Below are 24,884 nucleotides of genomic sequence, written 5' to 3'. Positions count from 1 at the left end.
TTCCACGTCCGCTTATCTCTGATTCCATTCTGTTTTTGTTTTAATGTTTTACTTCTCTCAAGGCCGTCTCTCAATTTCTCTCTCATATCATTTTCTCTCTGTTGCTAGCTGATGTTCTTGCCAACTCTGTTGCCGGCTCACCATCAGCATGTGGACACTATCATTAGTTCAGTTCCTCTCCATCGTCGCACAACGAGGTTTGTATGCCGTCAGAGCCTTGGCGGTCATCTGAAGTAAACAAGTGCCTTTCGCGTAGAAGCACTGCCAGCTAATTTTATGATGAGTTTTCATTTTTGACAACGGCGACGACAACTTCCAGATACCCAATTTGTTTGTCATCGTTTTTGCGCTAGGGTTTGAATTATCTTATCAGTGCAATAGCTGGAGGAAATCGAGGCGCGGTTAGAAGTCTGCTTGAAGGTATAGGTTGCAAAACAGCGGATTTTCTAATTCAAATGTCTATTTCTTCAAGGTCCTTGCAGTTACATATGGAAGCAATGATGAACTTCACTAGCCAATATACAGTGGAAGAAGCGTTAGCTATCGAAAACGAGTTCAGTAGATTGAAAGGTAAGTCAATGTTCAATTAGGAGAAACAAGCCTTGTAGAGGTGATACTTTGCAGCAGATTCTTGGAAACATGAAGGGGTTTTGTGCCTTTTTGAGAAAGATTTCGAATGGAATAGTATGAAAATAACGAATGAAAATGTTCACGAACAGAAAAATGCTACCTGGACCACGCCGGAACGACTCTGTACGCGGACTCGCAAATCCGATCGGTTTGCGAAGGTCTAGCTCAAAATCTGTACTGCAACCCGCACACGAGCAGAACGACGGAAGACCTGCTGGATCAGGTTCGCTATCGGGTGTTGCGTCACTTCAACACCCGATCATCGGAGTATAGCTTGATCTTCACGTCCGGCACCACGGCCAGTTTGAAGCTGCTGGCCGAGAGCTTCGAGTTTGCACCCGAGGGAGCATTCGTCTACTTGAAGGATAGTCACACGTCGGTCTTGGGCATGCGAGAAATCGTAGGGACTGAGAGAATCTATCCAGTTGAAAGAGAACAGTTGCTGAAGGAGCTTGATTCGAGTGAACGGTCCGACAATGAGCATTCCTCACTGATAGTCTTCCCAGCGCAGTGTAACTTCAACGGCGTGAAGTACCCCTTGGAGTTGGTACGGAAGATTCAACGGGACGGTATATCCGGATATGGCAAGGAGCGTTTCCGAGTATGTTTGGATGCGGCAAGTTTCGTGTCGACGAGCTTTCTGGACCTGTCCAAGTATCAACCGGACTTTGTTTGTCTTTCGTTCTACAAAATCTTCGGGTAAGTCCTCAATTTCTTAGGGGCGTTCAACTAAAAATGCCGAATTACTTCGTAGATATCCAACGGGTCTGGGAGCTTTATTAGTACACCACACCGCGGCAGATCAATTGCGCAAGAAATACTATGGCGGCGGAACAGTGAAGATCGCTATGGCCGGTAGGAACTTCCACGTTAAACGCGATCATCTTGTGGAACGCTTCGAGGATGGAACGCTCGCTTTCACGTCAATTATTGCGCTATTACAGGGATTCGAAACTCTTGAACGATTGGTTCCTTCCACCGCTGGACTTCGAACCATCGAGCGAATATCTCAGCAAACGTTCCACCTAGGAAGATACTGCTACCAGCGATTGAAGGCCCTTAAACATTCCAACGGAAACACGGTTGTGAAACTCTACCACGATACGGGCTTTGAAGACCAGGGTCTTCAAGGTGGGATCGTGAACTTCAACCTTCTGCACGAAGACGGAACCTACGTGGGGTTCGCCGAAGTCTCCTACATGGCAAGCCTTCACAACATCCTTCTGCGAACCGGCTGTTTCTGCAATCCGGGTGCTTGCCAAAGACACCTCCAGCTATCGGACGAAGACGTCCTCAAACAGTTCGACGCCGGGCATGTCTGCGGGGACGCAAACGATCTCATCGACGGTCAACCCACCGGATCCGTCCGGATCTCTTTTGGCTACATGACCCGCAAAGGGGACATCGACTGCCTGATTGAAATGATCGAAAAGTGCTACATTAGGAAAACCTTAACGAACGGCTTCACGCGAACGCAGATCGTTTCCAAGTACAAATCGCACGACCAACCTCGCCTCAAAATGATCTGCCTTTTTCCGATCAAGTCCTGCGGGGCTTTCAAAGTGACCACACGATGGCCGCTCAGTCGTCGAGGGCTCAAGCACGATCGTGAGTTCGTCATCGTCGATGAAAACGGAGTTGCCTTAACACAGAAGAAGCTTACGGAGATGTGCCTCATTCGACCACAGATCAACCTCAAAACCAACGAAATGACCCTTTCCCACCCCAGCATGGCTGATTTCGTCCTGGAGTTGGACCTCCTCGGAGAATCGCAGCGAATTAAGCTCTGCCAAACCAAAGTCTGCCAGGACAACGTCCAAGTGATCGATTGCGGCGATCAGGTTGCCGAGTGGATCAGCGTAGCGCTGCAGACTTCGGGTCTACGATTATTGAAACAATCAGACGAAGAAGTGCGAACGTTTCAACAATCGAAACAGGAAATTGCTCTCGCTAACCAGGCACAGTTCTTGCTCATCAACCAGGCGTCCGTGCGCTGGTTGGCCGATAAGGTGCCGGATTGGGACGAACTGCACGAGGAACCGACACTGGAATCGCTGGTCGATCGTTTCCGAGGGAATTTGATCGTCGAAACGCCAGTGTCCATGGAGGAATGCGACTGGAAGCGAGTGACCATAGGCTACCTGGAGTTTGCAGTCGATGGACCGTGCTCTCGGTGTCAAATGATCTGCATCGATCAGGGAACTGGGGTGAAGACGACCGAACCGCTGCGGACGATTGGTCGGGAGTTCAAAGGTAAGATGCGATTTGGGATCTACCTGTCGCACGTGAACCCCCTCAGGGACGGTTCGGAACAATGGCTGTATTGTAACAGCGTGATCGAGGGACGAAGTGAATAGCATTGGTTTTTATTCTGAAGTGTGGGGTTGTGCCTACCTTTGATTCGGTCCGAAATCTCCTCTACTGCACAACGCACTCCGTTATGGGTTGTTCCTTTACCTTGGTTACCGGACGACCATCGCGGGCGGCTATCACGTTGCTCACGACTGCTTCGTAGTCCGGGAAAGCTAGGGAGTTGATTTTAGAATGCACCAGGGTATCGTTGATTTGAACTTCGAAGGATCCACGGCGGCCTATTTTGCAAGCTACCTGGGCATCTGGGATGCGTGTTTGTATCAGTTGGCTCAGCTCCAGGCACTGGGGTTTCGAGTTGCACACGTTGCTGGAATGGGAAGAAGTGGATATTTAATATTAACTAAAACCTCTTCAGATTCACTTATATTTGGAGCGATCTAGAAATAACATATGACAATGTGAGCTGGGTGAAGAATTTTAAGATATTCAGTTAACCCAAAACGAAGCGGTCCCCATGTCTAGAATTTTCTAGAACAGAAATCTAAAAAAAACTATTCGTAGCACAGATATTATGTGAAGGATTTTCGATATGGCTGAGGAAGAATTATTATTCTCGACAGATTTTTCCAGAGGTTTCTCCGAAGATTCCTCCAAAATACTTTCTGTGGAGTTCGGAATCGAAGTCGGCAAACGGGAGCCCCACGAAGAACTAGACATTTCACTCTGATGTTACTATAGGAGTGAGTCGTCGAAGTTGTTCCATGCCTACTAGATCGTTTGATGTGCGATTCAATGCTACATTATTCTAATAGGCTTTTGATTGTCGCCCATCATAACAGGTTTAGAAGCCAAGATCCATAACAATGTTTATTCAGTGCCACACATCCTCCCTCTTCTCCGGAATGAAAATGTTTGAAGTGATTGAAGACTCAACATTTTGTTTAATCCCACATGTTTAATGAAACTTGGTCTGGGATCTTAAAACATCTCTATTCTATAATTCAAAGGTTTCCATGCATGAAAACCGTCATGACTATAAAAAAGGCATTCAAGAATCAAATGTCCTACGTCATCGCGAATGCTTCTAAGGCTGTGAACCGTTTCAGCAGTTCGTTTAACTTTTAGTTAAAATTTGACATTTCGATAGTTATGTTCCCCTCAAATGGTTAAATTGAACATCGCAGTCGACCCATTTGAGCTTTGACAGTCGAGTAGTTATTTCAGAACGAAGTTGACAGATGGTTAGTTATTCTCAAGTTCACGGGAGCAAAAAATAACTTTCGAACTGTCAAGTTTAACCATGCTCCAGAGCAGGGTTATTTCTAACCGGAGGGGAAATAACTATCGAGCTGTCAAATTTTAACTAAAAGTTAAACGAACTGCTGAAACGGTTCACAGCCTAAGAGTTTAGGATATATCTTCCACATAGCTAAAAACTTCACCTTTATTTATTGTCTCAAGTCTCTCAATTGTTTACTTGTGTATGCGACTTCGGAATATTTTTCCGCTGTATGGTACCCACTGAATCAGAACGGCGTTCAAAATATTGATTGGCTGAATGTCTTTTCCATTCATTAAATCCGGCAAGCGAATTCTACGCCACAACAGTATCTAAGACGAACTAATTTTGGACAAAATATTGCTGTCAATGGACTGCAATGCGTGTTCAACAGATTAGCATCTGCGTTTGACTTTCATCTTGCTAAACATACAATCCGGAATACTCACTCAAAAATTTGTTTGACGTTACTTGTTTAGTATATACCTTGTTCTATTTTATTCTATACCAGTGGTCCCGGCAAACTTTTGTCTTGCCATCAAGTAGGCTGTAGTAAAACACCATGCCATCCCCTATACAAAATGACACAATAGTCTTATCCCGGTGTCCTGAAGACTTTCTCTAACTTTCTCTTCGCATGAACATGTCGCATCCCTTGTCGAATTCAACAGTAAAAAAAGCACGTCAATTCGTGATCCGTTCTCAAGTTATTTCATGACATATAAACACCACTCCATTTTTATTCATATAGATGTAAGATACCATACATCATTGGGCTTACATTTTTTTATCCTTACATTAACGACCGCCAGTCGCGCACGCATGTGAGTATCGCTTTTGCTAGGAACAAATATGCGACCACCAGTCGCACTTGCAACATCAATAACACTTGCTAAGAACAAATTTGCGACCACCAGTCGTAATAGAAAGTGAACACCACCATTGCTTAGAACAAATATGTGACCACCAGTCGCGCTAGCAACATCAATAATACTTGCTAAGAACACATTTGTGACCACCAGTCAAGGTAGCAAGTGAACACCACCATTGCTTATAACACATATGCGACCACCAGTCGTGCTAGCAACACCAATAACACTTGCTAGAAACAAATTTGCGACCACCAGTCGTGATAGCAAGTGAACACCACCATTGCTTAGAACAAATATGCGACCACCAGTCACGCTAGCAGCATCAATAAAACTTGCTAAGAACAAATTTGTGACCACCAGCCACGTTAAGAACTTATTTTCGTTGCAACCACCAGTCGGGTTAAGGGCATATTTTTTTGTATTGCAACCACCAGCACCATTAGGGAAATTTTTTTTATCGCAACCATCAGTCGCGTTAAGAACATTTTTTCATAGCAACCTCCAAACTTAATTTATTTTTAAATAAAATTACTATTTTTTTTGTGGATTATTAGATTTTAACAGCCAGTGTATAGTAGTATTATTAGTAAAAAAGTCTTTTATTTGCCTCAAAACAATAGTCATATGATATATGGTGCTAATTAAAAAGTACATTAGGTAATAATCAGCTCGATCTTACCGATAATCGATGCAACTTTTTTTCCGAATCAGACAGCTTTATATTCAAGCTGTTAGGTGAGACATTACTGTATACGCAATGTACAGAAGCAAGGGTTAAAGACAACAATTTTTCAGTCTCACCAACATTCAATTTTCATTCGATTCATTTCAATTTTATAGAAATATAACTACAAAAAGTGAACAAATAATTTCCTTCGAAATAGTAAATACGAAGGGATTTGTAATTGTGCGGACCTTTCGGACATATTCCGTCCTGCAGTAGCCGCATAAATCTATCGCAGGCTTGAGAATCTTTCCATAATTGAATTAAATCATTCAATCACAACAAAGTAGTATAACAAGATGCGCATAAAACAGCAAAATCAATAGTCATCGGTGTGGTTTCCAAAGTATCATTGCATTCGATTGTATTTCGATTCGTAAAAATCAATAATATGACAGCTGCGGTACACTGAGGAAAGCAAACGTAAGACTGTCATAAGATTTGCTTATGGAATTACGACACAAGAAAAATCTTTGAAATTCATAAGACCATCGTATGGTTTTCGGCAGATGTTGTTTCCATAATACACCTCGAAGGAATTTCGTAAGATGATCTTATGAACCAGCATTGACTTGATAACAAAATCCATAGATAGTCTTATGAATTACGTTCTGATCCATTCTTGGTTCCATAAGACTGTCTTGTGTAATTTGAGCTTTAGATTATAAATTTCAATGAATGAATAATACTAATCCGCGTTGAAAAATAGGTTAACCAACTTGGGAAAATCAAATTTTCATCCATTTTGTCGTATCGCAATTCGATTAAAGCACTTTACTGTAAGCATTAGAATCGATTTGTGATACGACAAAATGAATGAAAATTCGATTTTCTCTAGTTGGCTAACCTATTTTGAACGCGAAGAAGTATATTATAGCAGCGAAACATTATTGAGAAAAGTTGTGAAGAACGCCTGAATTGGTGCAGGTTTACGTTAGGGGCGGATTAATGGATGAGGGAGGGTTTGTGATTTCTTACGCGTCATACAAATTGTTTTGAATTTTCATTCAAAAATTATTCTTTGGATCCAATTCCTTAATCTGATCGAAAGAAAGTGTTAATTACAGCGGAATTGATGATAAATAGAAAATATTTACCCTTTGATGCATTAGAAACGGAGTCAGCCAGCGACAAATCAGCAAACACGTCCATTTCGGAAGCCATATTGAATTTCTGATAGTGAAATGGCTGTACCGAGAAAATTTGCCTCACGTGGTTCTTCACAATGATGAGCAATGGGGTTCATAAGCGTTCTTATGACATTGACAATTGATTGTTATGAAAAAATTACACTTGTCTTATGAATCTCAATCTCGTCGAATGAAATACGCAAGTGTCTTATGAACCAACAAAAAAATAATAAAAAACGCGTTCATTAGTGCGATCTTATGAAAATCATGCGAGATTTTTGCCTCAGTGTAGCTTTCTGTTCAACCGTAAAGCTAAGTACACCCGATTCTGTTTTTGCACGGGAGATGCGTACCGTGCAAAAAAAGTTTTCAGTTCAAAATTTCAAAAACCGTGCAAAAAAAGTAACACCATTTCTCGACGTTTCATGCAAAAATAAGGTTTTGGCGGAAAAAAATGTATGGAAACTTTTTTTGCACGGCCGTGTAAAAAAAATCCGTGCAAAAACAGAATCGGGTGTATGCTGTTTCGCTCAAGAAAAGTAAAGAAATTCCTTGACTGAAAGGGTCAAGAAATTTCCTACAGAGAGCCCCCTTTGAAGTGACATTTCTTCTCAACTGCGTACTGCGATCAGAAACAAGTGATTTTCTTGACCATTTCTTGGGAGAAATTTTCCACGCATCGAGATAGGCGATTCCTTTCTTGTCAGTAGCAAACCGGCCTTAAAACGGAAAGTTATCTCTAAAATAGCAATTGAAATGAATATATTAAGACAAAATCGACGATAAAAACAGCACACATGCTACAAAAGATTTTCAAAATGCTACGAAACATATCAAATTTATTTTACAAATTCTGCACGGCATATCCAATCGACTCCTTTGGAAAAATAATTCTGCTCTAGAATTCTCCTTGCATTAAGCTTACCTTTTTTTTTCAATAAACCAATGCTATAAAATAAGTTCCCGTTTTAGGCAGAATGTTTACTTTGTATCTGAGGTGAATTTGCCCTAGGGTTTTTTTTTTAAATGAATATCATTTTTAATTGATTAAATTATTCTGAAATAGTGTATGTACTTTTGTCCAACATGTATATTCGACTATTTCAATCAAATCAATCTGTTTGATTTCTTTTTTTCTCAAGCACAACAAAAGAAAACGCTTCGAAAGCACTCTTGCGCAACTGAAACTGTTGAAAAGATGCTGGTTTAGAGCAAGAACTACTGGTTCAAAGTGTAGTGCAGCGGTTAAATAATTTTCTCACCTTGTCTCCTCAATCAGCCGTAGTATTTTGTTAACTGTTCTCAGAAAACAATAATTTTCCCTACTTACAGAAATCCTTCTTTTTTTCAAATCTTTCTCAGGCTGAAAATTCACTCCACAAACACTGACTTTCACACGCGGTGTCGGAACAAACACATTTTCCTGTGGACACTCCGTTTGCTTACAAATCCAGGATCTCGAGGAACACGAAAATTAGTTTTAAATTCTGGCAGGATCGCCAAATGTGGAGTTCGGAATCGAAGTCGGCAAACAGGAGCCCCACGAAGAACTTGACATTTCACTCTGATGTTACTATAGGAGTGAGTCGTCGAAGTTGTTCCATGCCTACTAGATCGCATCATAACAGGTTTAGAAGCCAAGATCCATAACAATGTTTATTCAGTGCCACACACTTTCTACAGCGAGATTTTTACAGGAGTTTCTCCAAAAATTTGGCAATTTCTTCATCGATTATTTCAGGAGTTTCTATAGGGATGCCTCCAGCATAGTCTCTACAGTGAAGAAGTTCTCCAGGAATTCCTCCAAGTATGCATCCAAAGATGCCACCGAGGATTTCTTCAACAGTTTACCCAGGTAATCCTTCAGAATCGTACAGATTTTTTTAGAAACATTCTTTTAGGGATTCATCTGAGAAAATTTCTGCAAGGATCCTGAGATTTCTTAAGCATTTTTTTAGCAATTTCTTCAGGGATTACTCCACAAAACTCTCTTCATGGAATCCTCCAAAAATAATTCCAGCTTCATAAGACATTTTCCTGGGTATTCTTCTGAAGATTCCTTCTTTCAGATTTTTAACCAGAGATTCTCCCAGAAGTTCCTCTTAGGATTTTTCTAGAGATTCCTCCATGAAATCCTTTTCGCGGACTCGTTAGAATTGGGGTTTTGTTCGGTGCGCAGTGGTCTTCAGCTGGGAACAGCTGAAGAGGTGCGACGAAATAAAACTCCTGACCTTGGGAACTGTGACCACTTTTTACCACAGTTCATCGATTCTGCCAGTCAACCAAAACACAAAGCAGCAGCAGCATCAATACCATCAGGCGTTGTGCTGCCAACGGTTCACACACTGCTTGACTGTTTTTGTCTCTCCAATATGATCGTTTTCGGGCAGCTATCTCGAGGTGAATGATTGAAAAAAATGTTAAATAATTCGATCGCTAATATTTCGCTTGTGTTTTCAACTAACTGAAATCTATTAACGCTAATAGCAAGAACACAATCATTCCGTTGTGATACATATAAACGAGTCATTTCGCATTCGGGTTTGAAAAAACGTTGGGAAGAAGAAGATTACAGTTTTGAAGAGCCGTGACATTTTTTTGTTTTGAACGGTCATGGTTTGCTTTGGATTTTGATGGTCGTGTAGAAAAATGTGAATGTCGAGGTGGCAAATGTTTACTCTAGAAAAAAATTCTGGATAATTCCCTGGAGGATTACTTTGAGTAATTCCTCTTGGAGAATCCATGGAGGAAACTCTTGAGGAATTCGTAAAGTAATTACTTGGATAATCCTTGGAAAATTCCTGCTGGAATTCCTGGACTAATTTCAAGAGTACTACCTGCGGAAATTCCTGCAAGTATCCCTGGAGGAATATCTGGAGAAATATATTCAATAAATTTAAAGAAGTTGTACGAATTCCTGTAGAAATCTTTGGTGGCAACTCTGCAAGAATCCTTGTAGAGATTTTTCTAGATGTATCCTTCGAGCAATTCTCCTAGAGAATTTCAAAAGAAATCTGAAAATCCCTGGAAGAATCTATGGAGGAATTCTTGGATCAATCTCATTAAAAATATTGCCGGAGCAATCTACGGAGCGGTTCGGAGGCATTCTTGTAGGCAATCTTCCACTCTAGAGATTTTCCTGGAGGAATCATTGGAATTACCCTTGGTGAAATCCTAGAATTCCTAGAGGAATTACAGCTATCAAATTAGGAACCACATGTTTCCAATACTGAGATTCTGGTGAAATTGCGGTAGAATTTTGATGCCCCCCGTGTGATTTCTTAACTGCATGTTGAATTCCGGAAGTTCTAAGTGATTCTGTGATATTCTTCGTTACTTCGGTGGGGTTTCTGATAGTATCCTTGGAATTACTAGAATTTGGAATGTAGATATTGTTTATGGGAATTGTAGGTTTCCAAGAGATCAATGTAGGAATTTCTCGAGTTAGAGGATAGTAGTGTTTTTTTTGACGCGGGATATGAAAGAAAAAATGGTGATTGATTGATGTTGAAAAAAAAATAAAAATAAAATAATAAATGTGCTTTTGTGAAAATGCGTGGTACGAGTTATTGATTTAGAGTCCAAGAAATTCCTATAATCAATAACCGGAATCCCATTCCCACCCGAATTCTAGAATTTTTACCAGATTTCTAATATTTCCGCAATATTCCTAGAAAGGCTTTTAAAATTCCAGAATTATCTTTAAAAATCCGACATCCCTATCGGAAACACAAAGTTCGTATAGGAATTCCGGATTTCCAAAGGAAATCTGAGAATCTGAGATGTCAGAATGTACACGTAAAATTCATAATAGGGTAACGACTGTTTATTTTGTTCTCAAACGCTAACATTTGGCGCCAGCGGCAAAAATTACAGACAACAACACGACACTGATGTTTGTATGCCACTCACTGATTGACTGTTTAACGATAAACTTGCGACGATCGACGCGCCACCATATTTCATATAACGGAGGTTATTAGAACTAACTTGGAGGTGATGATTTGGAGGTTATTTGGAAATTTGGAGGTTAAAATCACCTCCAAACACTAGCGATTTTGCAGTGGGATGTTGACGTTTGATCACGAATCGCGCTACCCTGGATTCTCAAATTCCTCAAACTTTCAACACAAGCGCATGGAAGAATGGTGGTCGGAGAACTATCAAAACGTAAATAATGAAAAACGTAAATTGCTTGCAATTAGGAAACTGAGTCCAAAAAGTAGTGATTAGAAATCAAGTATAAAGTGAATACATAACTTGTTGTGTTTAGTTTATCTTCCAAAGCACCACGGATTTCGTTTTTACTACCATTGAAAAAGAGCCATCTATTGCCTTTTCAGTTTTGAATCGCCCTATTAGGAAATTGAATCGAAAAAGTAGTGATTTGAAATCAACCGTAATATAAACAGATTACTTTTTGTTTTTATTTCATCTTCCATGGAGCTTTCTTTGCTTCAGGATTTCGTTTTTACTACCACTCCATCTATTGCCCTATTGAAATTCTCTTATATTTCTAGTTTTTTTCAGGTTGAATACAACTATAAACCTAGCAGTAACCACTATATGAGAGTTCAATTCCTCATTTGAACAAACATTTCTAAGATTTTTTTGGAATTCCTTGTGACATTATGATTAGTATTACAGCTCGTTTTACTATAGTTTTCTTTCACATATTACTTCGAAGATCTCTTTAGTTGTTTAGTGATTTCTACGATCTTTCTAAGTAATTCTTCCTAGAATTTCGTTTAGGATAGGGTAGGTGTACCAATTATGGATGCAATAGGTCAACTGTTTGGATACAAATCAGATTTTAACCACGTTTCTAAAACGTATGCATGACTTTTTGATGTTATTTACTAGTTTGAGGCCTTGCGAATCAGATGAATTGAACCGTTTTGGCACTAAATTGGCTTAAAGCTTTTAAAAAATGGTTTTAAATAGCCTTGTCTTTGTACCAATTATGGCAATAGTGTTCCTAGCATTCGACATAAAAGTGTGCCAATTATGGACTATCGAATATTTGCACGAAAGGATCTCAAATGCCATCCAGAGCGAATGATAATGCAACGCTAATAAGTAATAAAGTGATTGCTTAGAAAATTTTCCAGAAATTTTGTGTTAAATAGATTTTAAATCAATTTATTGCAATGGGTTCATGGGAGAAAATTAATTTTCGAAAAGGAGTCGAAATGTAGTGTAAATGCAAATTATGGTACAAAACAGCATTAATGATCTCACATTACCTTTCCAGTGCCTGATTTTAACGAAAATAAGAGGGAAAATTCAAAAATCGAGTGTCGCTGAAAACCCTTCTCTACCATGAAATTACCCAAGTAACCACAAGCATTATAACATTGCACGTATTCTACTGCATATCAACAACATTAATGTAACATTGCTTTTATTCCACATATTTCAAGAGTTGTCAAGCAATAAAGCATTAACTCTACATTACAAATGTATCAATGCAATAATATCACTTTATAAATTGTACTGCTGCACTAATGTTACTTTATGAATTGCTTCATTGCTTTATCGTCGTTTTTGCATTAGTGCAACTGTAAAAGGGCCCTTTTTCACTTTTAAACTACTTTAATGGTAGGCATACGGCAATGCAGCTGCATTATATATGCAATGATATAATGCTCCATGGTTACTTGGGTAGCATCTTCCGCTTGCGAACGTTTTCGAACGTGTGATTGAAAAATCTTAGTAATTGGGTACAAAACACGCAGATAATGCCTTACCAAACCGTCCCGTCGTGGAAGTAATCCGTGAAATATCTTTACTTCCTTTATTTCACTGATCAAAAAATGTAAACAAACCGCCTCCAGAGTATTGCCATAATTGGGCTCTCATACACTCTTTGTACCAGTTATCAACATAGTGGAATAACACGATTTCCAACTTAAAACAGAAGATTTGATTGCACACCAGCTACATTTATTCATTTGTTATCAATAGGCATCATACATTCAACGGTTGAAGCAGTTTTTCCGGATGAAAACATACATTTCGTAACGGGTGTCCCTTAGCAAACTGCTAAGAAGATGACATAAATGCAAGGGTGGAGGGCGGCTGTCAACTGGGAGTAAAATTGAAAAGCCGCCAACCTAAGTCCAGAACCAGTTTTAAGGCTTAGCGCGGAAAAGTGAAAAATATAATTCGCAAAACTACGTTAATCAATGTGCTTGAAAGATAATGTTTGCAAGCAGTTATTTGCTACGTGCTACTGCAGTGCGCTGTTGGCAATTTAATCAGCAAATTCGACTTAATTCCCAAAATAGATGTTTTCTGGAAAATTGATTACGTCTTCATCATTGTTTGGTCGGAATTTTGTATGGTTGTTTACTTTTTAGTACCAGCGACACTTTGGGGTAGCAGTAAAGAGCCGCCAGTTCCACCCTTGCATAAATGTGAGACAAAATTTTCAAATGTTCATTTTTCGAAGCTTATTGCACAAATGTTCTTTTCAAGGTTTAGTTACCATCAAAAACAAATTGTTTTATCATTTCTGTGTATATTAGTCGTTATATTCTAGTGAAACAATAAGAAAAATCTCTTTTTGTTCTCACTATTGCCATAATTGGTGCTATAGCCATAATTGGTACTTCTACCCTACATTTAAAAATTCAATTTGGAATTTGTCTATGGATCATAGCCACAGAAATTACTACGGAGATTTCATCAGGAATCGACCCACAGATCATTTCCGAAATTTTCATCAAGGAAGTCCCAGAGAGTTTGTCCATTGATTTTCCTTTGTTTTCCTCCAATATTCCCCTACTTCAAGAATGAAAAATTCCTTCAGTAATTCTTCTAAATTTGTTTGAAAAGTTTTCCAAGGGTGTCTTCAAAAAATTGTTACAGTTATTCATCCAGGGATGTCCCCAGGGAAATATCAAGGAAATTGTTCAGAGTTTGTTGAGCAAAATTTTGCAAAACTTCTGCATAACCTCTGATAAAACTTGTGTGACCTCTCGTTGAAATTCTTCCTAGGATTTTCTTGATAAATTGCTAAGATTAAGTCGATACAAATTTGACTTTGACTTTTTTGTCTCTCCCCTTTCAAAATGTTCGGGCCCAATTTAAGGTGAAGATAAATCGAAGCCATACCTCAAATTTTCAAAAGCACGGATCTGGAGAACCAAACATCAGTTTAAGCTGAAAATTTAATCGATTGGTCACTCGCTGGTGGTGACCAATAGATTAAGTTTTCAGCTCAGGTGTTCGGTTCTCCAGATCCGTGCTTTTGAAAATTTGAAGTTTGGCTTCGATTCATCTTCACCTTAATATTTTGAGGAGGCAGTTAAAAAAGTATTTATTGCAATCTGAAGGTTTCCACAAAATTTCCTTACAAATCCGATGAGTTTTGATTTTTTTTTTTTCAATTTTACTGCTTATTTTTTATTATCCCTCCCTCTCAATCGTCCGAATGTCGATGGGCCAAAAGTCAATAAAATATTTGTATCGGTATTACTAAAAAAAAAAATTCGAATTTCGGAGCGTTCCATGGTGTTTTTCAACAGCCTACTTGATGGCAAGACGAAGTTTGCCGGGACCACTAGTATTTCAATAAATTGCTGGAGAACAGCCGAGCGAAATTTCTGAAGGAGCTTAATGTCGAATCCCAGAGGAATTCTTGGAAAAGTTTATAAAAGATTTCATCAAATAATGAGCAGGAATTTTTGAACAATTTTGGAGAGTAATAATGGACAAATTTCTAGAATAACCCTTATACAAATGTCTTGAATGAAGGAAAGAATCGGCGAAGAATTATTGTAGGATTTCTTTGAAAAATGTTAAAACATTCTTTTCCAACTCTGGAACCAAAATTTGTGAAGAACTGGAGAAAACGGCGAAAGAATCAGTGGAAAAAACATCTGGAGGAATTGACGAACTCACCAAGGCGAAAAGCCACTCAAATAAAATTAAATAATTATAATAATACATCTGGAGAAAAATATCATAATAATTTACGAGTACATTACGTTAATAAAATAAAATACGTTAAGAGAAATTGGTTCCGAATTCATAAACATTCATAAACCAACGAAATTTCAGACATAGGACAGTTAAAGTCCAAGACTGTGTACCCGTGAATTTTTCTTCAATATAGTCGATTCCTCCACAAATTCTGCCAAAGATTTTCAAAGAATTATCTGACAATTTTCAATGGATGTTCCAGAAGCTTCTTAAAAATTACTTCCAGGAATGCTCACTGCAATTTGTCCCAGAACATATAAAAGGTTGGTCGTAGATTTTTTTTTCAGAAACCATACATTGATTCATTCAGAAATGCCATAGAGGATTACTCCATTTGTTTTTCTAACGGTTAAGGTCGTATTTTATCGAGTTTGTATGTATATTGATCAGGTCATAAATAATTTCTGCTGATCTTTGTTTTATTTTGTTGAATCATGTGAAGGACAATCCTTTGACTGTCCTACCCAGCTGTTTTGGAAAATCCGACTGCGAGTATGAGATGGATCGGAATACAACTGGGAATCACCCATACAACTGTCTCTCGGGTGGTAAAGTCCCAGACGACCAAGCGGCGAGCTGGAAGTGGTAGAAAATCGAAGGCAGCTGACCCTGTGAAGGCCCGAAAGGTGTTGGATTATTTCAAGCGTAATCCGAACCTTAAGATTCGCGACACGCGGCTCTGAAGGCCAAGTGTTCCTCCTGGTACACTCAGCAAAGGCACCGAACCCGCGTGATCAACAAAACACGACGGCCAAATCCCGCGCAATGAAGCTATATCGAGAGTGGTTAACGAAATCGAAATGTGTGGTTATGGATGACGAAACCAGGAGCGATCAGAATTGATAGAAACGTATGCTAAACAGCCCGAAAGGTGAGACAGCAGCCATGTCGTGGTCAAGTCTGGAAACCCAAGATGGAACGTTTTTTCTACGACCAGCATGTGAGGAACCGTGTCAAATGCCTTCGCAAAATCGAATCAACCTGTCCTTTCAATTCCATCTTGCGAGATACTGCATTAGCATAGCACATCAGGTTGGTGTAGTGTCTGGAGGTAGGAACCGGCATATGCAAAGTTAAAGGCTCAATCAGCCGAATTGCAACAGGAGCAATTCCAGCGCAACTTCATCGCTCGAAACACTTTACAAGACTGACGTGTCATTCGTTTCTTCCCGTTTGCTTAGGATTTCCTTAATACTCAGACTATATACCCTTCTACTTAGTTTATATCTTCTCTGGTACCCCTTTCAATCCCTACAGTTAGTAGTGGTCGAACGGTTCCGTACAAATCCGTGTTGGCTAATAGAAATGATAGGCAAAGCAGCAGTGTATAGTGCATTGCGAAGTACATAGTTTTTCGAGGTCTTTACTCAGGTAGCATGACAGCGGTAATTTTCAACACGGTTAGTGTTTGCTGATTTTGTGGATTGGCACTATAAAAGTGGTTTTCCACGCGAATGGAATTTTATTTGAGCCAAAGACCGTTTTAAAATATTCGTTATTGGACTGGCAAGCGTGGCCACTAGACTGATGCAAATTTTGAAGGTTTTGCTCCTCTATGCTTAAACGATGTCAATTATGATGGAAATGATTCTCCCAAAATTTTAAAATGATTCGGAAGAAATTTGGTTGTGCACACGCTATTCGAAGTTTACATGGAAATTACTATGAAAAAGGCATTTTTTTTGTGTTCAGTCCTCTAACTGCTCGTCATAATAATCTATGGAAAAGTGAACTAATTCTTCTGATGTGAAATTTGGCGTTTTTCATAGTAAACTCTATATAAACTTCAAATGGCGTGTGCACAGTCAAATTTCTTCAGAACCACTTCAAACTTTGGAAGGATGCTATTAACCATAATTAAAATCGTCCAAGCATAGGGGAGCAAAAATTTCAAAATTTGCATCATTCTAGTGGCCACTGATTTATTGCATAATATACTGATATATTATTAGGCAATGTCGTGTATATGCTTAATGCAAAGATGACAGACGTTAAGTCCGATTGTAAAACTGTGTAACACAATTGATGGTCTTTTTAAATGGCAACACAAGTAGCAACATCGTATTGGCGCTTTTATCGTTAAGTTCCCATGGCGATGTCAGTGGTGAATATAAAACATTTCAAGATACTTATATTCACCACTGATTCCGCAATACATTGTGTAGCGGCGCTAATATTTTTAACGTGTTTTAGTTTGAATATTCACACAAGTTTTCAGAAGATTTTTGTTCCAGCATAAACATCTGTTATCGGTGCTCAATGTCTTACTGTACTTTGAGTTTCTGGAAAAAAGCTTATAAAACGCGGCATTAGCTTCCAAAATAACGTATTTAAATGGCCTGTCTGTTATAAATTTCGAACACCATATATACATTTTGGACATCCTCAGGGTTTATTCACAAATTTCATAACGCCAAAAATGGCCATTTTCAATACCCACCCACACCCTCATAACGAATTTTGTAAAACCTGTAACAACTTGAAGACAACCACCCACCCCCTTCCGCGTTATGAAATATGTGAATGAGGGCTCATGTGAATAATTTGGACAGGTACTTTCATATATTCCTCACCACCTCATTGGAAATGAACCTAGAACGACAAGCCTGTCCAAATTATATCCGTGTCCAAGTTATATACATTACCCTTGATTCTAAACTGTTGGGGTGTTGCAATATTTAAAACGTGTGTTGCAATATTCGTTGTAAAATTCCATAGTTTTGGCTGGTAATGTAAGTACTAATCAATATAAAAAGTAAATCGAACTGTATAAAACCAAAGGATATTGGGTCGATTTCTTTAACTTCACTTCTGCGTAGTATGCACCTGAAACGTAATGGCCGTGATCATAAGTACTGTGCAAAAGGATAGGACAAATAATGGCCAAGAAATACTTCAGCTGTCCAAATTACTTGAGCTGTATCCAGTTGACAAGTAGAACTGATTTCGTAACATTGGAAACGCCTGCCGTTCAAATCAAATGGAGCTGTCACTATTCCGTACGGAAAAATGTGCCGCTCAATTATTCCGCAAGTAAAAGTGACACTTCGCTCATTCTGGATCAGCTGTCAAAATTACTTTGGTAAAAAAGAGGAATTTTACTTGAGCGCTTTACGTTTCAGGTGCATACTACGCATAAAGCGCTCAAGTAAAATTTCTCTTTTTTACCAAAGTAATTTTTTTTGGTAAAATGTGGTGAGAGCCAGAGACCAAACTACTTTAGTTGGTAGTTGGAACAAGAATGAAAAAATTTATTTCTACTTTCTATATACAGCTTATCATAGCCTACTATGAATACTAATTGTCGCATTACTTCCGACACTCCTCCTCGACAATATAGTTCAATACTCCTAACTTATCCCTTAATGTCTTCAATCGTAGATGCTGCAGCGGTTTCGTCAGTATGTCAGCCAACATGAACTCGGTAGGGCAATACTTCAGAATGATTTGCTGCTGCTCTTGAAGATCACGAACAAAGAAGTATTTCGTGGCTATATGCTTCGACCTCTTCTCTATCTTGCCGTTTTCGACCAGACGAATACAGCTTTGATTGTCTTCGAATGTGGTAACTGGCGAAGAAACGTTGACACCTAGATCGATTATCAGCTTCTTGAGCCAGCTGAGCTCTTGGCACGCCTCGGTTAAGGCAACGAGCTCCGCCTCCGTTGATGACAGCGCCACACAAGTTTGTTTCCTTGATGCCCAACTGACGACGCCACCTCCCAGTCGTATTAGGAAACCGGAATTGGACTTCCTATCGCGATGGTTGCCAGCCCAATCGGCATCTGCGTACATCTCGAGCCCGTCAGCTGTGGATCCTAGAATCAATTTGTGATTACTAGTCGATTTCAAGTACCTGAGCACTCTCTTGGCCTCGTGCCAGTCCAGTTGTGTCGGGCAGCTTGATTTTTGAGCCAGAATGGTAACGCTCACAGCTATGTCAGGCCGAGTATTAACTGCTACATACAGCAGACCGCCGATGAGACTCAGGTATTGAGTGTTGTTCGGCAAACGTAGTTCATGCTCCTCCTCCTTCTGCTGCAGGTAGCCAGGATCCAAGGGTATTTTCGAAGGCTTGGCGTTTTCTAGACCGAACCGTTCTGCGAGCTTCAGGATGTACCGTTCTTGATTAAGCTGGAATCCGTTACCATCCCTCTCGATTTCGATTCCTACACTGAAACAAGCATTGCAGTAATGAGAACCATGAACGTGTTTTTAAATTTACTATTCCAACCACGATTGAGCTATCATGAACGCTTTTTATTTGCGTTTTGTTCCCTCTCAATCCAACCGCGTCGATAGCCGAGCGGCTAGCGTTCGCGCTTGGCAATCGCCAGATCCTCGGTAAAATTCTGGTCTGCTGCAAGTTTTTAACCATGATATAGTAATTTTTACTATACAAATGGTGCCATGGTAAAATTGAATGCACAAAATATTCTAAATAAATGTTAATTTAGTCTGCACAAATCAAGTGGCGTTGTGTATTTAATTTAACCCTCTGATATAGTCTTTTCAACCGCAACGCTGTTCTCAGTGTAGGAAATGTTTAACATCTCCTAGTGCTGTCACGTTGAAATGTTGCCTCAACGCCTGGTGAATAGCCTTGAACTCCTCCTCTGTCCTGCAAACGACTAACATGTCGTCGACATAAAGTAGAACGTACGTGTAACTGTTTCCTTTCCTCCGCACGTACAGACAGGGATCTGCCGATGATGGGTTGAATCCCATTTGCCGCAAAACTGCATCGATGCTCTGATTCCACACACGTGCGGATTGCTTGAGCCCGTATATGCTTCGCTTCAGTAAGCATACTGTGTTCGGCCCTCCCATGGAGTATCCTTCCGGTTGCCTCATGTAGATAGTTTCATCCAACTTCCCATGAAGGTATGCGGTTTTGACGTCCATGTGCTTCACAAACATCTGACGACGGCTTGCCACCGTGAGTAGCGTCCTGAGGGTCACCTGCTTAGCAACTGGTGCGAAGACCTCGTCGAAGTCCACGCCGTATTTCTGGTTGAACCCTTGTGCAACCAGTCTTGCTTTGTGCCGCACGATGTTTCCTCTTTCGTCCTCCTTCGTTTTGAAGATCCACTTGCAGCCGATCGCTTTTCGGCCCGGAGGTAGCTCGACCAGCTCCCACGTGTTGTTCTCGATCTGAGCTCGATATTCGTCGTCCATTGCTTGCTTCCACAGTTTCGCTTCAGGTCCCCTCAATGCTTCGGACGGAGTACGTGGATCACCATCGGTTGATGGTTGACGCCTGGCTGCTAGTCCTTGTTGCAGGTCACCAGCTACGGGTCCATGAAGGTTGATGGCGCTTCCTGCGTCCACGTAGACATCAGACTCGGGTTGGTTGTCTGAAAATCGATCGGAAGAGAGTCCTCTACTCGGAAAGAAAAAATCTTTTAACTTGCCTGGCAGGTAGCGCTCCCGTCCGCTGCGCCTCAACGCCTGTGACTCGGGCGGATTTGAAGATGATCGCGGAGGGAGCGCAGAGTTTGTCACGTCACGAATTGGATCTAGAAATTCTTCATCTTCAGAGCTTGATTGATGTTCTTCCACAGGCACTATTCCATCTTCGACGTCGATTGCTTCTGTTCGAACCGATTTGGGATCATGTACCGGAAACGGATCGCCCAGGTCTAGTCGTACGACTTTTCGCTCCGGGGCTGCTACCTGCATGCTGTTGGAAGGCGATGGTTTCTCTCCTGCTTCACTCACGAAGGTAACATCTCGACTCTTGATGATTTTCTTCGATTTCGGATCCCACAGACGATATGCTTTTGTATCCTCGTCAAATCCAGTGAGAATACATTCGAATTCCTTCGCATCCCACTTTTTGCGCTTCGGCTTCGGAACGTGTGCCATTACCTTCGAACCGAAAACACGAACATGCGCCAGATTTGGTTTCCTACCGCTCCAAACTTCCTCTGGGGTCGCCGAGTGTCCTTTGGTAGGAGACCTATTGATGAGGTAGACTGCTGTCGCTGTAGCTTCTGCCCAAAACACTTTCGGGAGATTCGCTTCAAAAAGCATACATCGCGCTCGTTCGACGATGGTTCTGTTGACTCGCTCCGCCAGACCATTCTGCTCAGGAGTGTAGTCCGCCGTTGTTTGATGACGGATTCCCAAACGCTTCAAATGGTCCTCCAGTTTCCGATTCGTGAATTCTTTACCGTTATCGGTGCGTATCGTCTTCAATTTCTTCCCTGTGTGTCGCTCAGCCATGCAACGGAAATTTTCAAAAGCTTCATATACATTCTGCGCTGATTTCTCTTCCAGGAAATATACGAAGATTCGACGGGACTTGTCATCTGTGAAGGTCAAGTAGTAGCGGCTGCCACCCAACGATTGGACCTCCATCGGCCCGCAGATATCCGAATGGACCACCTCCAGTACATCCGACGCTCGTGAACCGCATTTGCTAAATGGTAAACGTGTCTGCTTACCCATAGAACAAACCTTGCACTTGTCGTTGCTCCTGGGCGGCTCTGCATATTCAATTCCAGAAACCAAGCCACGCTTCATCCGATGTAAGCTGTCGTAGTTGATGTGACCAAGTCTCTTGTGCCACAGAGCTGCAGTTTCATTCGATGCACATGCCAGTGCTCTTGAAGACTGAACCAGGTCCAATTTGAACAGGTCACGCTTCCTACTACCAGTCGCAATTAACTCACCGCTCGGATTGATGACTTGGACGCCATCCTTGTTGAATGTTACCGTGTGTCCTCGTTGCACTATTTGGCTCACCGAAAGCAAATTCGATGACAAATCGGGAATCACTTGCACCTCATCCACCGTAATCGCAGGGTCGTTCGGGCAGCATGCGGGTTTCAATTTCATGCTTCCTTTGGCAACAATCTTCATCGCGCCGCGGTTTGCGGCAATGACCGTGCCGCCGCACTTGCGAAACTCCTCCAGATGCTGCGCTGACTTCGTAAAATGATTGGATGCTCCCGAGTCGAAATACCAATCGTTATCGTCCTCTTCAACCGCTGACATCACCGTGCACCAGGCATTTCCGTCGCTTTTCTTCGGCTCTCTTGTCGAGCACTCCCTTGCAATGTGGCCGAATTTGTGACAGCGCCTGCATTTCGGACCTTTGCTTGATGATGGATTCGGTTTTTCACTTTGCTTGATTGGTTTCCGGCCATGCTTGTTGCTAGCGAATGCGGCCCCCGACGTTGGCACTCTGATCTCCTGCAGCAGTTTTGTCTTGATGACGTCACCGGTAATCGCTGCTCCGGAGTTTTCAAGAGCCATGATCATCGGCCGATATTCTTCAGGTAAACCGGCCAGCAAAAGTGTTCCTATCCACTCGTCGGTGATCTCGAAGCCAATTCCACGCAGTTGGTGTGCGGTTGCTATGATGTCGTTAACAAACGTCTCCATGGAGTTGCTGGTTGCCAAGGAGGTTGTGATGAGTTTTCTCAACAGGCCGACTTTCCGGGTCAATCCAGAGTCCTCGAACGCTGCTTCCAACTTCGACCACGTGTCCCGTGCTGATTTGGCTTCCCTCACATGCACGTAGTTAAGGCCGCACGGGACGTCATCATAATCACCCTATCCATTTCAAAAAGCAAATCTCAAGAACCATTCCATATATCGATGCGAAAATGTATCACTATGATTATATATATGTAGTGCACAACCCGATAAATTTTCAGCTTCATCGGTTCACTAAAACTCGAGATTTGCTTCCACAAAGTTTTGATGATTATTGTTAGAGTGAGACGAAAGATAGGGAAAATAACACGGTCTCCCGTGTCCCCTTAACCGGATCGAGCAAAAGGATGATTTTCGCTCGCGCTCTCCGGTCCTTCAATGCGTCTGCCACCGGAAGGGTCCCGTCTGCGTTCGGCGTTGGCTTCACGACTTCCCACAAATCTTCCAGTTCCAGGAACGTTTGTACCGCGAATTTCCACGTCGACCAGTTTTCGCGGCCTCGCAGAAGTTCGATTGACGGTAGGCTTGTTGAACCATGGATGGAATGGATCCGATTCTGGACTGCGTCTCCTTCGCCTCGCTGAGAATTTTCCGCCGGGTTGGCCATCTTGAAGGACTTGAGAACTTTTCTTGAATCTTGAATAAAATTCTTCTAACTATCTGAACTCTCTGGGCCCATAACCTTTTGGTAAAATGTGGTGAGAGCCAGAGACCAAACTACTTTAGTTGGTAGTTGGAACAAGAATGAAAAAAAATATTTCTACTTTCTATATACAGCTTATCATAGCCTACTATGAATACTAATTGTCGCATTACTTCCGACAATTTTGACAGCTGAACCAGTATGAGCGAAGTGTCATTTACTTGCGGAATAATTGAGCGGCACATTTTTCCGTATACGGAAAAGTTACAGCTCCTTTTGTTTTGAGCTGGAGGCGTTACCGACGTTATGAAATCAACTCTACTTCTCAGCAGCGTACAGCTCAAGTAGGGTAACCAATATATTTTGGACCTCCTGGGCCATTTTCCTGCAAATTTCCCTGTTTAAATCGAAAGACCAACTTAATTCGCATGCCATTTGGAAAGATAGGACCATTCCGCAATTGCATCAACCGTTTGTACATAGAAAATGTGTTTATTTTATCTGAAATTAATTTAAGGTTCAATCATCTATGCAACCGTTACAACACGTTACACACAGAAATTGAAGCCGTCAGAAATTTTTCAAATGTAAATAAAAACTTTTTTCAAATTTCTCAACCAAAGGCGTAGAATTTCTTCGGTTTTCCATTGTCAATCGATTGATTAGACTATGGGCAAGCATATTATACAACCAGTGTCGTGGACTTTGTCGCTAAACGATAAAAAAAATGCCGGGGGTCCAAAATGTATTAATGTGTCCAAAATAATGAAAAACAGTGCTTCACAATTCAATTATTTTCGACGTTTTCTGGACCTTACATGACCGTATGGGCATTTTTGTCTCGTAAAGGAAGTTTTTCTCTACATTTTGGCATGTTCTTTGACTTGGTTATGCTATGCAATTAATTATTTGGGACAAAAAACTAAAATCACTTCCTTAGGGGGTCCAAAATACGACCGTTACCCTAATTTCGGTAGCAGAATCATTCCTTGACCGTTTCTTGTCCTATCCTTTTGCACAGTACTTATGATCAGCGTACCGGCCATTAGGCCGTAAATCATGTTTACCCATGTGGTTTAACTAGGTTTGAGGCCTAAGCGGTGGTGAAGAAACCGCTTATTATTGGATTGAATTGAACAAGGGTTTATATAGAGTAAATTTAATGCACTGTTTTAGAAGTGCATTGCAGGGAGTTAAAATGTAAATTTAGTTGTTAAAATCAGGAATGCTCTGTACCGTACACCACTGGGCACAATGGACATTGCCATGAAGCACAATCGTTAACTCGAAGCTCGCGCACCGATTGCAGCCAAATTTTTATGAAATTCGAACAACCTCCCAAATACTTACCAGTACTCAATGTCCACGCGAACTTGATTCACTTGTCCAGCTTCGTTTTCCATGGCTTTCCCGAACGTTTTCCGGCCAACCAAAGTTTTCACCGCGTACTGGTTTGATGTTTACATTCTCACGTAATTGGAAGCAAACGCGCTTCCAATGTTCATTCGTAGTTTTGCATCACCACTGGGAGGGCAACTGTCAAACGAAACGCCCACTCTTCCCCACCTTTGTTTACAGCAAAATCTCTGGCTTCGATCTCACGAAGTTCGGCGTCGCGACGCAATCCTCTCACCGCAAGCTTCTTCTTCTTCTTCTTCTCCTCTGGGTGGCCGAGACTGAGCCACCGCAAGCTTCCTTTCATGACAGTTAACGGTACTTTCCTTTTGCTGTCTCTCTTCGTTGGCGTCTGGTGAGCAGTGTTGGTAGCATCCATTCTACGAGATTTCTCGCATAACAGTTATGCGAGTTAAGAAATTTTCTTGTGACATTTTCTTTTCTTTTTGAAATAAATCTGGAG

The 24,884-nt window shown here is 41.1% G+C and overlaps 2 protein-coding genes across 6 annotated transcripts; one reads left to right on the top strand and one right to left on the bottom strand.

The window, feature by feature from the left end:
- Window positions 1-93: 93 nt before the first annotated feature.
- On the top strand, window positions 94-3,006 carry LOC5575265 (molybdenum cofactor sulfurase 3). Of its 5 annotated transcripts, none has more exons than XM_021839165.1 (4): window positions 94-197; window positions 473-570; window positions 720-1,329; window positions 1,385-3,006. In XM_021839165.1, the coding sequence occupies exons 1-4, from the start codon at window positions 112-114 to the stop codon at window positions 2,985-2,987; spliced, it is 2,397 nt and encodes a 798-aa protein (XP_021694857.1). In that variant the 5' UTR covers window positions 94-111; the 3' UTR covers window positions 2,988-3,006. The 5 variants fall into 5 exon arrangements, with proteins under 5 accessions (XP_021694857.1, XP_021694859.1, XP_021694861.1 ...); XM_021839167.1 differs by having other exon boundaries at window positions 154-279; XM_021839169.1 differs by having other exon boundaries at window positions 155-401.
- LOC5575264 (migration and invasion enhancer 1) lies at window positions 2,978-24,533 on the bottom strand. The gene is made up of 2 exons (XM_001661810.2): window positions 24,377-24,533; window positions 2,978-3,310 (listed from the first exon to the last, which is right to left on the bottom strand). Exons 1-2 carry the CDS (start codon window positions 24,427-24,429, stop codon window positions 3,049-3,051), a joined length of 315 nt encoding a protein of 104 aa, XP_001661860.2. The 5' UTR covers window positions 24,430-24,533; the 3' UTR covers window positions 2,978-3,048.
- Window positions 24,534-24,884: the final 351 nt, after the last annotated feature.

Source organism: Aedes aegypti, chromosome 1, assembly GCF_002204515.2.
Source record: "Aedes aegypti strain LVP_AGWG chromosome 1, AaegL5.0 Primary Assembly, whole genome shotgun sequence".
Taxonomy (NCBI): domain Eukaryota; kingdom Metazoa; phylum Arthropoda; class Insecta; order Diptera; family Culicidae; genus Aedes; species Aedes aegypti.
The sequence above is the reverse complement of the archived record's forward strand: the minus strand, read 5'-3'. Positions and strand labels throughout refer to the sequence as shown.